Genomic DNA, 17,662 nt, shown 5'->3' with positions numbered 1-17,662 from the left:
GTTTTTGTTCAGAAGTCTTTTATTATTAGAGGAGGAATTGCTTTACACTGTTGTAGTGGCCTTACTGTACATCAGCGTGAAACGATCACAGTTATATATATAGCCCCTCTGTCTGGAGCCTCCTTCCCCCCACCATTCCATCGCTCTATGTCATCATACAGTGCCAGGCTGGCTCCCTGTGTTATAGCAGCTTGCTGTTTCTATGTTTTACACATGATAGTGTATATATTGTCTCTGCTGCTTTCTCAATTTCTCCTTGCTGCTTCTTCCCCTGCTCTGTCCATAAGTCTGTTCTCTATGTCTGTGTCTCCTTCTCTTCTCTGTAAACAGGCTCATGGATGCAAATAAAGATGTTAAAGTCATCACACATAAATGTTAATCTGCTTTCTTTTGCATGTTCCATAAAATAAAAATACTTGGTAAGAACTTAATAAGTACTTGAATTTTAGATTCTCTTGAGTCAGCCCTGCAAACATTATGAACATAGAAATTGCACCTATAGTGTGAATCATTTGAATTTAGCACTTACTGAATATTTAAAAAAAAATAAACTTTCACAGCCTTGAGAATGATTATAGCAAAATTTAGGTCCATCAAGACTTGGATACCTAGAGTGTTAATCACAAGTCCTACCAAGAAATATACTATTTCTAGTTCATAACATGAAAAAGAATGCTTTTTTTTTTTTGCCACACCATGTGGCATGTGGGATCTTAGTTCCTTGATCAGACTTTGAAGCCCTTTGCATTGGTAAACAAGGAGTCTTAACCACTGGACTGCCAGGAAAGTCTGAAAAAAAATGTTTTAATTCATGATATTTCTTTAATAATTGTAGGTATATTCAGGTTTTGTTTCTACTTGTGTCCATCTTGGAAGAATACACTTTTTTCTAAGAAACATTTTGCCAAATATTTCAAGTAAGTATTTTTTTTCATAGTTCTCTCTCATTTACAAAATCTCTACTTCGTTTTTAAAATTTTTTTTATTGAAGGATAATTGCCTTATAGAATTTTGTTTTCTGTCAAACCTCAACCTGAATCAACCATGCTGCTGCTGCTAAGTCGCTTCAGTCGTGTCCGACTCTGTGCAACCCCATAGACGGCAGCCCACTAGGTACCTCTGTCCCTGGGATTCTCCAGGCAAGAATACTGGAGTGGGTTGCCATTTCCTTCTCCAATGCATGAAAGTGAAAAGTGAAAGTGAAGTCGCTCAGTCATGCCCGACTCTTAGCGATCCCATGGACTGCAGCCTACCAGGCTCTTTTGCCCATGGGATTTTCCAGGCAAGAGTACTGGAGTGGGGTGCCATTACCTTCTCTGTAGGTATACATATATTTCCTCCCTTTTTAATTTCCCTCCCATCTCCCTCCCCACCCCACCCCACCCCTCTAGTTTGATACAGAGCCCCTGTTTGAGTTTATTAGTCATACAGCAAATTCCCGATGGCTATATATTTTACATATGGTAATAGAAGTTTCCATGTTACTCTTTCCATACATCTCCCCCATTCCTCCCCTCTCCGCATGTCCATAAGTCTATTCTCTATGTCTGTTTTTCCATTGCTGCCCTGTAAGTAAATTCTTCATTACTGTTTTTCTAGATTCCGTATATATGCGTTAGAATATGATATTTATCTTTCTCTTTCTGACTTACTTCATTCTGTATAATAGGTTCTAGATTCATCCACCTCATTAGAACCGACTTAGAGGCGTTCCTTTTTATGGCTGAGTAATATTCCATTATGTCTATGTACCACAACATTTTCATCCATTCATCTGTTGAGGGACATCTAGGTTGCTTCCATGTTCTAGCTATTGTAAATAGTGCTGCAATGAACAATGGGATACATGTGTCTTTTTCAATTTTGGTTTCCTCAGGGTACATGCCCAGGAGTGGGATTGCTGGGTCATATGGTAGTTTTATTCCTAGTTTTTTAAGGAACCTCCATACCATCTTCCATAGTGGCTATATCAATTTATGTTCCCACCAATGGTGCAAGAGCATTCCCTTTTCTCCACACCCTCTCCAGCATTTATTGTTTGTAGACTTTTTGATGATGCCCATTCTGACCGGTGTGAGGTGATAGCTCATTGTAGTTTTGATTTGCATTTCTCTAATAATGAGCGATGTTGAGTATCTTTTCATGTGTTTGTTAGCCATCTGTATGTCATCTTGGGAGAAATGTCTGTTTAGGTCTTTTTCCCACTTTTTGATTGGGTTGTTTGTTTTTCTGGTATTGAGTTGTATGAGCTGCTTGTTTATTTTGGAAATTAATCCTTTGTCAGTTGTTTCATTTGCTACTATTTTCTCCCATTCTGAGGGTTGTCTTTTCACCTTGCCTATAGTTTCCTTTGCTGTGCAAAAGCTTTTAAGTTTAATCAGGTCCCACTTGTTTACTTTTGTTTTTATTTCCATTACTCTAAGAGGGGGGGGGGTCATACAAAATCTCTACTTCTATAGTTATGTCTCCCTTTTGTCCCTAAATTGTTATTAGTGGCTATTAAGATAAAGTATTTTTATCCTTATGTCCTTTATTACTTACTAAACATTTTTTCTTTGATAAGTTGTTTTCTATAAACAAATTTTTTAAGTTGTTTTCTTTCTTTTTAAATTTGCTTCCATAGATTTGTTCGTTCTGCAAGATCATGGAAGATCTAGAGGAGACATTATTTGAAGACTTTGAGAACTACTCCTATGCCCTGGAATATTATTCCCCAGAGACCAATTCAGAGGAGAAAGCACCCCTGGGAGCCATTCACTGGGTCTCCTTGGTGTTGTGCTGTTTGGCATTTGTCCTGGGCATTCCAGGAAATGCCACTGTCATTTGGTTCACGGGATTCAAGTGGAAGAAGACAGTCACCACTCTCTGGTTCCTCAATCTAGCCATCGCGGATTTCATTTTTCTTCTCTTCCTACCTCTGTACATCTCCTATGTGATCATGAATTTTCATTGGCCATTCGGCATCTGGTTGTGCAAAGCCAATTCCTTCATTGCTCAGTTGAACATGTTTGCCAGTGTCTTCTTCCTGATGGTGATAAGCCTGGACCGCTATATCTACTTGATCCACCCTGTCTTATCTCATCGGTACCGTACCCTCAGGAACTCTCTGATTGTTATTATAGTTGTTTGGCTTTTGGCTTCACTAATGGGTGGGCCAGCTCTGTACTTCCGGGACACTCTGGAGTTGAATAACCACACTCTTTGCTATAACAACTTCCATGAGCATGATGTGGACTTCAGGTTGATGAGGCATCATGTTCTGACCTGGGTGAAAGCTATTGTTGGGTACCTCCTCCCTCTGCTAACAATGAGCATTTGCTACTTGTGCCTCATCTTCAAGGTGAAGAAGCGAAGCATCCTGATCTCCAGTAAGCACTTCTGGACCATCCTGGCTGTGGTCATGGCCTTTCTGATTTGCTGGACTCCTTATCACCTGTTTAGCATTTGGGAACTCACGATTCACCACAATAGCTATTTCCACCAAGTGCTGCAGGCTGGCATCCCCCTCTCCACTGGCCTGGCATTCCTCAATAGTTGCTTGAACCCCATCCTTTACGTCCTGATTAGTAAGAAGTTCCAAGCACGCTTCCGGGCCTCAGTGGCTGAGATACTAAAATACACGCTGTGGGAGGTGAGCTGCTCAGGCACCCTGAGTGAACAGCTCAGGAACTCTGAAACCAAGAATCTGAGTCTCCTGGAAACAGCCCAGTGAATTCTTGCCCTCCCACCCATCAGCACACGACTTTTGTGTGGTTCCCCTGACATGTTTTCAGATTATTTGGTTCCAAGACATAGAGCTGATTGTATCTTTTTATTTTTTTGGTAATTTTATTGGCATCCTATTTTTCTTTAGATATAAAACATAAGAAGGATCTTCATTTTTCTTTTCAGCAACTTAAATTATCTTATTCTTGCTAATTATACTATAGTGGATTAACCAACACTACTTTTCTAATTTTAATGACTTTTTAAAACTTCTAAATTTTAATATTAAATGTATGATTGATTTCAAAAATATAAAAATAGGCGTGCTTAAGCTACTTTAATTCTGCACAAGTAATCTATTAGACTTATTCTTAAAATGCAACATATGTACTTAATTTCTTTATTTCATGTAATCTGTATATGTGCCTTTATGAATTAAAGTGATAGTTGATTATAGTAGGTTATAGTATATATTCAGGGTGCCTGAATACTTGGTAAACTGCCCCAAAATCTAGAAAATAACTATTATTATTATCTCTCATGATTCTGAGAATCAGGAGTTTAAACAAGGCACAGAAGGGAGGTTCATCTCTCTGTTTCACAATATCAGGGGCCTCAGCTGTATGGGCCGAGCAGCTTTCTTCCCTTCCACCCTATTCTCTTCCCTTCCTTCTTTTCCTTCCCCTCTCCTCCTCCCCTTGTTTCTTGTATCTTCTCCTCTTCTTTCTTCACATGGGTATTCCAGCATGGCACCTCAGGGAAGCCAGACTTAGGGTAATACAGGGCTCTAAGAGACCAGGGTGGAAACTTCCACTCCTTTTAATGGCTATGCCAGACACTGCACACTTCCACTGTACTCTATTGATCAAAGCAGTCACTGGCCAGGTCAGATTCAAAGAGAGGAGACATAGACCCCATCTCTCAACTGGGATATATGCCCAAGTAAACCCCTACACTAATATAAATATAAATGTTTATATAAAGGTTTCTGGAAAGTTCTGGATATGTGCAAATATGTATAAGTTTGCTATAAACATGAAACACTGACATCCAGATAGTAGGTAGGCCAGCCCAATATCAGAAAGATTTCAGGAAAAGAAGGCATGTATGATATTTCTGCTTTCTATTTCTATATTTATATAGACAACAGTGTAAGACCAATAAGGTATACCTTTAAGTCAGTGACCTTTTCATGATGCAAATATGTTGCATTTAAGACTATAATAGTATTTTGACTTCTATTCATTTATCGCTTTAGCAAATAGATGACTAAGAGTTATATAAAACTTTAGTAGATAGATATTTTAAGGGATGTCAAGAGGCAGCCCTAGTGGTAAAGAACCTGCCTGCCAATGCAGGAGATGTAAGAGACATGGGTTTGACCCCTGGGTTGCAAAGATCCCTTGGAGGAGGGCATGGCAGTCCAGTCCAGTATTCTTGCCTGGAGAATCCCATGGACAGAGGAGCCTGGCTGGCTGTAGTCCATAGGGTCACAAAGAGCTGGACATGACTGAAGCAACTTAGCATGCACACAAGATGAATAAGGTACTTATAGAAAGTGAGAGTAAACTTGGATAAGAACAATCCTAAAGCAAGATAGACAGTAGTAAATACTATTCAGTTCAGTTCAGTCGCTCAGTCGTGTCTGACTCTGCGACCCCACGAACTGCAGCACACCAGGCCTCCCTGTCCATCACTGACTGCCGGAGTCTACCCAAACCCATGTTCATTGAGTCGGTGATGCCATCCAACCATCTCATCCTCTGTCATCCCCTTCTCCTCCTGCCCTAAATCTTTCCCAGCATCAGGATCTTTTCAAATGAGTCAGTTCTTTGCATCAGGTGGCCAAAGTATTGGAGTTTCAGCTTCAACATCAGTCCTTCCAATGAACACCCAGGACTGATCTCCTTTAGAATGGACTGGTTGGATCTCCTTGTAGTCCAAGGGACTCTCAAGAGTCTTCTCCAACACCACAGTTCAAAAGCATCCATTCTTCGGCACTCAGCTTTCTTCACAGTCCAACTCTCACATCCATACATGACCACAGGAAAAACCATAGCCTTTACTAGATGGACCTTTGTTGGCAAAGTAATGTCTCTGCTTTTGAGTATGCTGTCTAGGTTGGTCATAACTTTCCTTCCAAGGAGTAAGCGTCTTTTAATTTCATGGCTACAATCACCATCTGCAGTGATTTTGGAGCCCAGAAAAATAAAGTCAACCACTGTTTCCCCATTTATTTGCCATGAAGTGATGGGACCAGATGCCATGATCTTAGTTTTATTGAATGGTGAGCTTTAAGCCAACTTTTTCACTCTCCTCTTTCACTTTCATCAAGAGGCTCTTTAGTTCTTCTTCACTTTCTGCCATAAGGATGGTATCATCTGCATATCTGAGGTTATTGATATTTTTCCCGGCTATCTTGATTCCAGCTTGTGCTTCCTCCAGCCCAGCATTTCTCATGATGTACTCTGCATATAAGTTAAATAAGCAGGGTGACAATATACAGCCTTGACGTACTCCTTTTCCTATTTGAAACCAGTCTGTTGTTCCATGTCCAGTTCTAACTGTTGCTTCCTGACATACATATAGGTTTCTCAAGAGGCAGATCAGGTGGTCTGGTGTTCCCATCTCTTTCAGAATTTTCCACAGTTCATTGTGATGCACACAGTCAAAGGCTTTGGCATAGTCAATAAAGCAGAAATAGATGTTTTTCTGGAACTCTCTTGCTTTTTCGATGATCCAGCGGATGTTGGCAATTTGATCTCTGGTTCCTCTGCCTTTTCTAAAACCAGCTTGAACATCTGGAAGTTCACGGTTTACGTATTGCTGAAGCCTGGCTTGGAAAAATACTATAAGAGAGCCAAGAAGAGTGTAGCCTGTTCAGAGAGCAAAGAGATGGACTCCAGTGGGCCAGTGAAGAAGCACTGGAAATCTATGTCCTTGGCATTGGGATTTCTTAAAGATGCCAGTCCTTTTCCATGTCTCTGCTGGTTCTCTTTTATAAATACAAACTCTGCTACTCACTGCAATTTTTAAAATCCTTTTCTATAATTTCTTGATTTTATTTGAAAGTTGTGAGGGAAGATATGTATCTTTTTAATTTCACCCCTTAGTTTTTAGAAATGCTAATATCAGATCATTTACTGGCTATGTTCTTTACTGTTAGCCCCATGCAACGATCAGATCTGATTTGGAAATTATTCCAAGAAAAAAATAAAATATGTGGCACAGCTCAGCATATCCCAAACTTTTGTCATTCCCAAGCTTCCTGCCTCCTGCCATACCCAGTACAGGTTAAGGGAAGATTGGGAGAGAAAGGCTTATTGTGAGTTTCTAGCCCTCTGTGCTCCATTGAACCCTGCCCCCTGCACGAGGAGGGTTTGCAATATTTCACTCTGGTGTACCCCTCAACCTTCAAGGGATGGGATCCCAGGATCAGGAGAAAAGCTGGAGGATCCAAGAAAGAAAAGAGGATTATGTAGGTTCATCCCTGGTTTGTGCAGAGAGACTGCTAGGGGAGAAAGAAGGCTAAGGAGCAGGAAAGAAGGCCATTAAGCTACCAGGGTCAAAAGTACATTACAGAGCAGGTGGTGGTCTGGAAGTTCAGGACAGTGCTTCCTAAGCTTTGTGAGTTAGGAACCTGTGCAGAGCAATTTGGTTTTTCCCATGCTATGGGCACAGCATCTAAGGCCTCTGAGCTTTCCAAGGGCCTGTGAAAATGTTTGAGATCCTGAAAAAATATCGTCTATAAAATTAAAAAGGGAAACTTGAAAAGTCAAAATTAATAAATATTCTGAGTTTATTTGAAAGTCTAATGAAAAGTTATGGGTCCTTTCCCCAGAAAAACATGCTTTTAAATAAAACTTCAGGGAGTCCTTGTACCCCAGGCAAAGAACTCAAATTTTAGTGGCTTTTAAAATAGATGATAACGGGGCTTCCTTGGTGGTCCAGTGGTTAGGAGTCTGTTTTGCGATGCAGGAGACACGGTTCACTTCCTGGTCTGGGAGGATCCCACATGTTGAGGGCAACTAAGCCCATGCACCACAACCGTTGAGCCTGTGCTCTGGAGCTGGGGAGCTGCAGCTACTGAGCCCAAGGACTGCAACTATGGAAACCCATGTGCCCTAGAGCCTGTGTTCTGCAACAAGAGAAACCATCACAATAAGAAGTCCAAGCACAGCATTGAAGACCCAGCAAGCCAGAAATAAATAGCTGATAGCCTGGGTGTAACTTACAGGAGTCTACTGGTAGAAAGTAGCAACCAATGCAAACACTTTTGAGCAGAAACAGGGGTTCATTTTTTTCTCAACTTGAGGGAAGATCCAGAGCGTAGTGTAGGACCCAAGGCTGGGCCCAGATTTAGAGACTTCAAGCCTCCTCCCCTGGCAGCTGGAATTGGAGAGTGGGGCTCTCCAGGGGCCTGCTGCTGCTGCTGCTGCTGCTAAGTCGCTTCAGTCGTGTCCGACTCTGTGCGACCCCATAGATGGCAGCCCACCAGGCCCCGCCGTCCTTGGGATTCTCCAGGCAAGAACACTGGAGTGGGTTGCTATTTCCTCCTCCAATGCATGAAAGTGAAATGTGAAAGTGAAGTCGCTCAGTCATGTCCGACTCTTAGTGACCCCATGGACTGCAGCCTACCAGGCTCCTCCGTCCATGAGATTTTCTAGGCAAGAGTACTGGAGTCGGGTGCCAGTGCCTTCTCTCTCCAGGAGTCTAATAACCTCTAGTGAGTAGCATGAATGAATGAAAGGACACAGGGCTAGAGGAAGAGGACTGCACTGGGGCAATCTGAGGAGGAAGCAAGGAAGCTCAGTGCCTGGTTGGCAGAAGAGTAAAGAATCCCATGGCTCCCAGGGACTGGGGCATGAACCCAACAAGACAGATCTGATTCCTTCTCAAAGGAAGGAAACAGCCAAACAGAGTGCAATTTTCAGGGCCTCCTGAGGCAGGATATCTGGCTTTGAATTATGACTCCCAGTTTATCCTAGGTCTATGACCTTGGCTAAATTGACCTAAATTTTTAGACTTCAGTTTCCCCCATCTGCAAAATGGATTCATAATAGTAGTACTTACTACATAGGATTATTATGAAAATTAAATGAACTGACAAAGGTGAAGTACTTCAAGTGGGCGCTTAGTCTTATAAATACTTAATATTACTTGGTATTATACTTAGTGAAACTCCCAGCATCTTCTAACATAGTAATTACTTATTAATGTTACAGCCCTTTCACCTCTTGAATGAATATAAAAAAATCTCATAGGAAGAAGGGAACGTATACAAAGAATTTCAAATTTTATAAATTTTATTTTAAAATGTGTATTTATTAAGAATTTCCTGGGGACTTTCCTGGTGGTCCAGTGGCTAAGACTCCGTGCTCCCAATGCAGGAGGCCCAGGTTCTTTCCCTGGTCAGGGAACTAGATCCCATATGCTGCAACAAAAGATCCCGTGTGCTCCAAATAAGACTTGGTGCAGCCAAATAAATAAATAAAATATTATTAAAAAAAAAAGAATTTTCTGGCAGTCCAGTGGTTAAGACTCTGTGCACTCACTGCCTAGGCCCCAGGCTCAATCCCTGGTCTGAGTACTAAGATCTTATAAGCTGCACATTGTGGCCAAATTAATAAATATTTCTTAAAATTTATAAAGTTTAGAAATACTATAAAAGGATATTATGGGCTGAGAGGCTACATGAGGCAGGAAAAGTAGAATGAAAGACATTAAAAGAAGTGATTTAAGTGCAGCTGCTGCTACTGCTGCTAAGTCACTTCAGTCGTGTACAACTCTTCGCGACCCCATGGACTGCAGCCCACCAGGCTCCTCCATACATGGGATTTTCCAAGCAAGAGTACTGGAGTAGGGGTGCCATTGCCTTCTCTGTAAGTGCAGCTAGAATGACTCTAATTTTAACAAGTGCAGGTGAAAAAGTATTTCAGGTAGGTGGCCCCTCAAGAGCATATGTTTATAGAGGACGGAAAACAGACTGTGTTCAGAAAAGAGAGGAGTCCCATTTTATAGGGGCAAAGCAAGGATAGAAGATTCCCAGGTTGGAGTCAGGCTTGAATAGTAATTCACCACTCAATATTCTTCCATATGTGAATAGTTCCTTGGGGATGCACATTTAGAAGTCTGTAGACAGTTTTCTTTGCTGTTCACTTTAGTATAAGCTGGGCTTCCCTTGTGGCTCAGTTGCTAAAGAATCCACTTGCAGTGCGAGAGACCCAGGCTTGATCCCAGGGTTGGGAAGATCTCCTGCAGAAGGGAAAGGCTACCCACTCCAGCATTCTGGCCTGGAGAATTCCATGGACTGTATAGTCCATGGGGATGCAGAGTCGGACATGACTGAGCGCCTTTCCCTCATTTCACTTTACTAAAAGCTATTCCGGACAATGACATTTCAAATGACAGACTTTCATTTGGGACATTTTCTAGATGCAACTATTATCCATACAGGGCATGTATGGAGAGAATATGTTTATCTTTCTTAATTTTAAGTTTATCCTTATGTGATACTGTTGTTTTACTTCTCCTAGTTGAGGGTATCAAGCAAGGGTTAGATGAAACAGGATCAAATTGTCTAAATGCAGGAATGAAGAACTTTCCCCATTCTGTTACCAATATATTACCTGGCCCATGAAGACATGGGCTTGCATTCCTTCTGTCTCACTTACTAGGTGAATAACTGGGGAATGATCCTTCAGAGGTGTATCCTTACCTGTAAGTGCTGATGGTAGTGTTTGCTTTATCTCACCAGCTTATAATGGGGTTCATATTAGACAAAGTATGTGAGGCATGCACTTTTTTTTTAACACTTATTTTATGGACAATAACTGTCATTGCCAAATGCATTTGTTTGGAAAAAAATTATATACACATTCAAAAACACGAATGCAACTCTTTTTTGTATCTCTGTCTTTGTCCATAAGCTTATAGTTCATAGTTATGGCCAGTGAAAAAATCAAGCATTTTCATTGCTGCTATAATCTCCATTACTGTCTAAACTAAATGTATTAAATTTATAAAAACTTTCACATATGCCATGATTTAGCCCTTTCTGTTGTTAAACAGTCCTCTTATTTCCCTGCTTCTGTCCACAGATCTCCAGATCAGAACTTTTTTTTACTGAAATATAGTTGACATACAATACTATATTAGTTTCAGATGTACAACATAGTAGTTTGACATTTATGTACATTAAAATTGGTCACTATGCTAAATCTAGTAAACACCTGTCACCATAAAAAGCTATTACAATTTTACGGACTATATCCCCTACACTGTACATTGCTGTGACTTATTTTAAATTTGTCCCTCTTAATTCATCTATTTCACCACCCTCCACCCCTCCCACCTCCACCTCTGCTCTGCCTTTGTCATTCTCTGGCTTGGAAACCAGGCTCCCCATTGCCCTCACGGAATGAGCCAGCCTATAACTCAGATGTCTCTACAACCTGACCCTGTCTATTAATAATCCCAAACTGACACTACAAAATCCAGCCAAACTGGTCTAATTGCCTCCCCAAACTGTTCTCATTCTTGCCTTCTCATTCTGCCTTTCACACCATCCTGAAACTTTCTTTTTTTTAAATGAATGACTGATTAAGATCTATCTGACTCAAGTCCTAACTCTTCTAAAAAACTTTGATTCAATTCTAGCCTTCCCTGAGTCTCTGGACCTTTGGATTACTGGGACACCTCCTTATCTGCAGGTTCTACATCTGTAGATTCAACCAACCACCAATCAAAAATATCTGAAAAAAAAAAATTCCAGAAAGTTGCAAAAAGTAAAACTTCAATTTCTCCCATGCTGACAACCATTTACATAGCATTTACATTGTATTAGGTATTATAAATAGTCAAGATGATTTAATACAGGAGGATGCTAGTAGGTTATATGCAAATACTATGCCATTTTATATAAGAAATTTGAGCATCTTAGGATTTTGGTACCTGAGGTTTGGGGGTGGTTCCTGGAGCCAATCTACCCTTGGATACTGAAGGATGACCGTACTTAATCACAAAATAACTTAATTTTAAGGATGTTTGAACCACCTCCCTTTGGCTATTTTCTTACTCCTTTTGTAATTTTATAACATCTAATAAAGTGACACTGAATGAATCAGTTTTGAATTCCCACACTGTGCCCAGTTCTTATACTGGATGGATGAATATGAAAAAATAAAAGGTTTCAGCGTCAGGTAATCACTTAGGGAACACATCAAAAAAGATGAGGTTCTTATACCAAGGCCAGAAACAGAAAAAAAATCTTTCTTTACATAAACCTATGCCTTCTGAACATCAGAGATCAGATCAGATCAGTCGCTCAGTCGTGTCCGACTCTTTGAGACCCCATGAATCGCAGCACGCCAGGACTCCCTGTCCATCACCAACTCCCGGAGTTCACCCAGACTCACGTCCATCGAGTAAGTGATGCCATCCAGCCATCTCATCCTCTGTCGTCCCTTTCTCCTCCTGCCCCCAATCCCTCCCAGCATCAGTCTTTTCTAATGAGTCAACTCCTCGCATGAGGTGGCCAAAGTACTGGAGTTTCAGCTTTAGCATCATTCCTTCCAAAGAAATCCCAGGGCTGATCTCCTTCAGAATGGACTGGTTGGATCTCCTTGCAGTCCAAGGGACTCTCAAGAGTCTTCTCCAACACCACAGTTCAAAAGCATCAATTCTTCAGCGCTCAGCCTTCTTCACAGTCCAACTCTCACATCCATACATGACCACAGGAAAAACCATAGCCTTGACTAGACGAACCTTTGTTGGCAAAGTAATGTCTCTGCTTTTGAGTATGCTATCTAGGTTGGTCATAACTTTCCTTCCAAGGAGTAAGCGTCTTTTAATTTCATGGCTGCAGTCACCATCTGTAGTGATTTTGGAGCCCAGAAAAATAAAGTCTGACACTGTTTCCCCATCTATTTCCCATGAAGTGATGGGACCGGATGCCATGATATTCGTTTTCTGAACGTTGAGCTTTAAGCCACCTTTTTCACTCTCCACTTTCAGTTTCATCAAGAGGCTTTTGAGTTCCTCTTCACTTTCTGCCATAAGGGTGGTGTCATCTGCACATCTGAAGTTATTGATATTTCTCCTGGCAATCTTGATTCCAGCTTGTGTTTCTTCCAGTCCAGCATTTCTCATGATGTACTCCGCATATAAGTTAAATAAACATGGTGACAATATACAGCCTTGACGAACTCCTTTTCCTATTTGGAACGAGTCTATTGTTCCATGTCCAGTTCTAACTGTTGCTTCCTGACCTGCATACAAATTTCTCAAGAGGCAGATCAGGTGGTCTGGTGTTCCCATCTCTTTCAGAATTTTCCAGTTTATTGTGATGCACACAAAGGCTTTGGCATAGTCAATAAAGCAGAAATAGATGTTTTTCTGGAACTCTCTTGCTTTTTCCATGATCCAGCAGATGTTGGCAATTTGATCTCTGGTTCCTCTGCCTTTTCTAAAACCAGCTTGAACATCAGAAAGTTCACGGTTCACATATTGCTGAAGCCTGGCTTGGAGAATTTTGAGCATTACTTTACTAGCGTGTGAGATGAGTGCATTTGTATGGTAGTTTGAGCATTCTTTGGCATTGTCTTTCTTTGGGATTGGAATGAAAACTGACCTTTTCCAGTCCTGTGGCCACTGCTGAGTTTTCCAAATTTGCTGGCATGTTGAGTGCAGCACTTTCACAGCATCATCTTTCAGGATTTGGAATAGCTCAACTGGAATTCTATCACCTCCACTAGCTTTGTTCGTAGTGATGCTTTCTAAGGCCCACTTGACTTCACATTCCAGGATGTCTGGCTCTAGGTCAGTCATCACACCATTGTGATTATCTGGGTTGTGAAGATCTTTTTTGTACAGTTCTTCTGTGTATTCTTGCCATCTCTTCTTAATATCTTCTGCTTCTGTTAGGTCCATACCATTTCTGTCCTTTATCAAGTTCATCTTTGCGTGAAATGTTCCTTTGGTATCTCTGATTTTCTTGAAGAGATCCCTAGTCTTTCCCATTCTGTTCAAAAAAACAGTTCAGTATACTGGCTCACATGAATATGTAAGCATTGCTCATAATAGCAAAAAAATGAAAGCAAACTAAAGATCCAATAACCAGACTAAGTAAGATATGAGAAAATGGATTATATAACTGTTAAAAAAATGAGGAAGTCTTTTATGTACCATTACAGAATAAAAGATATCCAAGTCTATTTCTAGGGACAAAATTTAAGATGCAGAAATTTGCATCATATGCTATAATTAGTATGCTACAATTAGTCTCTACATATGCTTAGACTAGCTCTGGAAAGACCTAAGAAACTGGCGACCTTGGCTGCTTTTATGAAAGTGAATGGGAGACCTGGGGGACAGGGAAGACTTCACTGTATAAACTCTAGAATTTTGAATGATATTAATGTGTAATCTTTTTATTTTTTATTTTTTTAATTTTATTTTATTTTTAAACTTTACATTATTGTATTAATTTTGCCAAATATCAAAATGAATCCGCCACAGGTATACATGTGTTCCCCATCCTGAACCCTCCTCCCTCCTCCCTCCCCATTCCACTCCTCTGGGTCGTCCCAGTGCACCAGCCCCAAGCATCCAGTATCGTGCATCGAACCTGGACTGGCAACTCGTTTCATACATGATATTTTACATGTTTCAATGCCATTCTCCCAAATCTTCTCACCCTCTCCCTCTCTCACAGAGTCCATAAGACTGTTCTATACATCAGTGTCTCTTTTGCTGTCTCGTACACAGGGTTATTGTTAATTTTTTATTCAGGACCATGGAGTCAAGATCTTAAAGTCATATGCTTCATTATTTTAAGATTTACCAGACAGCTGTGGTTTGAATTGACTATTCCAAATTTTTTAACTCTTACTTTTAACCATTGTTTTTCCTATATTTCAGCAGTGTGGTCTGTGGTATCTTGGTTCAGATCAGGAATCCATGTCCCCTTCAGTGAAAGCACTGTGCCTTAACCACTGGACTCCAGGGGAGCCCCTTAAAAACATTTTTAATCATTAGTTTAAAATTAATTACTTTTCATACTTAACATTTTGGTCAAGCTACTTGATACTCAAGCTATCTGGTACTCAAGTAAGTGACTATGAATTATTTTTGGCTATACACTAGGCTACTACATCTCTGCTTTTCCATATCATTTCCAGAATCCCCAGGCTCTGCTGTTCACAAAATCAAGTGCTGCCCTCTGCTGGCTTCCATAATTATGACAACCTGAAAATATCTCCAGTGATTTTAGACTGGGTCTGTTGTAGTCTCTTTGGCCTACAGACTACAAAATGAACATTTTTGGAGGTCTACAATTCCCAAGCTCTACTTTTCTGAAAACTACTACTGCAAAAAAATATATAAATACTGCTGCTGCTGCTAAATTGCTTCAGTTGTGTCCGACTCTGCGACCCCATAGACGGCAGCTCACCAGGCTCCCCCGTCCCTGGGATTCTCCAGGCAAGAACACTGGAGTGGGTTGCCATTCCCTTCTCCAGTGCATGAAAGTGAAAAGTGAAAGTGAAGTTGCTCGGTCGTGTCCGACTCTTAGCGACCGCATGGACTGCAGCCTACCAGGCTCCTCCGCCCATGGGATTTTCCAGGCAAGAGTACTGGAGTGGGGTGCCACTGCCTTCTCCGATAGAAATACTACTCAAAGAAAAAAAAGGAAGTCCCACCAAGGGACTTCCTTGGTGGTCAGTGGTTAATAAGACTTCACACTTTCAATGCAGTTATCCTGGGTTTGATTCCTGGTCAAGGAACTAGATCCCACATGCCACATCCAAGACTTCTTGTTCAGTTGCTCAGTCGTGTCCAAGTCTTTGCTAGCCCATGGACTGCAGCACACCAGGCTTCCCTGTTCTTCACCATCTCCCAGAGTTTGCTCAAACTCATGTCCATTGAGTCAGTGATGCCATCCATCTCATCATGTTGTCCCCTCTTGCAACTAAGACCGGCTACAGCCAAGTAAGTAAAAAACATTTATATATATAATATATACTCAAAGGTTCAGTATATTGCTGTTAACATGCAGCTGTTTCCAATACTGGACTATCCTCTGACTACAGTACCACTCTCCTCTCAGTACATTCATTCAACTGTAGCACCATCTCAGTTTTGAAGATCCCCCCACCCTGACAGACTTAGACTTACAAATTCAGGTAGAATGTCCCACTTCCTCACCCAAGCTAGACTCATGAACCACAGCCTAGGGATCAATCACCCATCTTTAGGCCTCCCTCCCAAACACTACTACACAGTTCAGTTCAGTTGCTCAGTCATGTCCGACTCTGAGATGACCCCATGGACTGCAGCACGCCAGCTCCTGTCCATCGCCAACTCCTGGAGCTTACTCAAACTCACGTCTGTGGAGTCGGTGATGCCATCCAACCATCTCATCCTTTTGTCATACCCTTCCCCTCCTGCCTTCAATCTTCCCAGCATCAGGGTCTTTTCCAAGTAGTCAGTTTTTTGCATCAGGTGGACAAAGTATTGGAATTTCAGCTTCAGCATCAGTCTTCCCAGTGAACATTAAGGACTAATTTCCTTGAGGACTGACTGGTTTGATCTCCTTGCAGTCCAAGGGACTCTTAAAAGAGTTTTCTTCAACACCAAAAAGCATCAATTCTTCAGTGCTTAGCTTTATGAGCCAACTCTCACATCCATACATGATTACTGGAAAAACCATACCTTTGACTAGACAGACTTTTGTCAGTAATATCTCTTTTTAATATGCTGTCGTTTGGTCATAGCTTTTTTTCCAAGGAGCAAGCGTCTTAATTTCATGGCTGCAGTCACCATCTGCAGTGACTTTGGAGCCTATGAAAATAAAGTCTATCACTGTTACCCTTGTTTCTCCATCTATTTGCTATGGAGTGATGGGACCAGATGCCATGATCTTTGTTTTTTTAATGTTGAGTTTTAAGCCAGCGTTTTCACTCTCCTCTTTCACTCTCATTAAGAGGCTCTTTAGTTCTTTGCTTTCTGCCATCAGGATGGTGTCATCTGCGTTATCTGAGTTTATTATTTCTCCTGGCAATCTTGATTCCAGCCTGGTATTTCACATGATGTACTCTACATGTAAGTCAAATAAGCAGGGTGACAATATACAGTCTTGACTCCTTTCCCACTTTGGAACCAGTCTGTTGTTTCATGTCCAGTTCTGTTGCTTCTTGACCTGCATAAAGATTTCTCAGGAGGCAGGTAAGGTGATCTGGTATTCCCATCTCTTGAAGAATCTTTAGGCTTCCCTCCCCACACCACCACACAGGCTCAACACAAATTCTCCCTGAACAGTACAGAAGGTGAAGGTGAAGTCCCTCAGTCGTGTCTGACTCTTTGTGACCCTGTGGACTGTAGCCTACCAGGCTCCTCCGTCCATGGGATTCTCCAGGCAAGAATACTGGAGTGGGTTGCCATTTCCTTCTCCAGGGGATCTTCCCGACCCAGGGATCAAACCCAGGTCTCCCGCGTTGGAGGCAGATGCTTTAACCTCTGAGCAACCAGGGAAGATCGAATAGTACAGAAGGCACTGTTTAAAATTTACAATGTTGTCTTGATGCAGGTTGCAATTCATGACAAATTCTGGGAATCCTCCCCTCCTCCAGGTTGCCTACAGGCTGTCACTTTGTGTTGTCTCTTTGTGACCCCATGAACCATTGTCTACCAGGCTACTCTGTCCATAGGATTATACAGGTAACAATCCTGGAGTGGGCTGCAATTTCCTTCTCTAGGGGATCTTCCCAACCCAGGGATTGAACCCAAGTCTGCTGCATTAGCAGGTGGGTTCTTTACCACTAGCACCATTGGGAAACCAAGCTCTGGGTTAGGTAGGTAACCTTTAGTAAATCACACATACTAACTCATGTAACACGTAACATTTTTAGTTGGGACTTTTAATTGTGATTTTAGTCACAAGTAGACCCTAGCTTGGAGA

General features: G+C 41.4%; 1 protein-coding gene across 20 annotated transcripts in view; it reads left to right on the top strand.

Annotated features, from left to right (window-relative positions):
• CMKLR2 (chemerin chemokine-like receptor 2) overlaps positions 1 to 4,164 on the top strand; it is a 47,386-nt gene extending 43,222 nt beyond the window's left edge. For 11 of the 20 annotated variants that reach the window (XM_044937620.1, XM_044937619.1, XM_006063636.4 and 8 more), the window contains one exon: positions 2,624 to 4,164. In XM_044937620.1, the coding sequence (XP_044793555.1) occupies positions 2,645 to 3,712 (1,068 nt within the window). In that variant the 5' untranslated portion in view covers positions 2,624 to 2,644 and the 3' untranslated portion in view covers positions 3,713 to 4,164. Of the gene's footprint in view, positions 1 to 835; positions 918 to 2,623 lie in introns of all 20 variants that reach the window. The other 9 variants (XM_044937606.1, XM_025278081.3, XM_006063630.3 and 6 more) reach the window with 1 other exon arrangement.
• The last annotated feature ends 13,498 nt before the right edge of the window (positions 4,165 to 17,662 follow it).

Source organism: Bubalus bubalis, chromosome 2 (assembly GCF_019923935.1).
Source record: "Bubalus bubalis isolate 160015118507 breed Murrah chromosome 2, NDDB_SH_1, whole genome shotgun sequence".
Classification (NCBI taxonomy): domain Eukaryota; kingdom Metazoa; phylum Chordata; class Mammalia; order Artiodactyla; family Bovidae; genus Bubalus; species Bubalus bubalis.
Note: the sequence above shows the minus strand (reverse complement) of the source record. Positions and strands in the feature narration are given on the sequence as shown.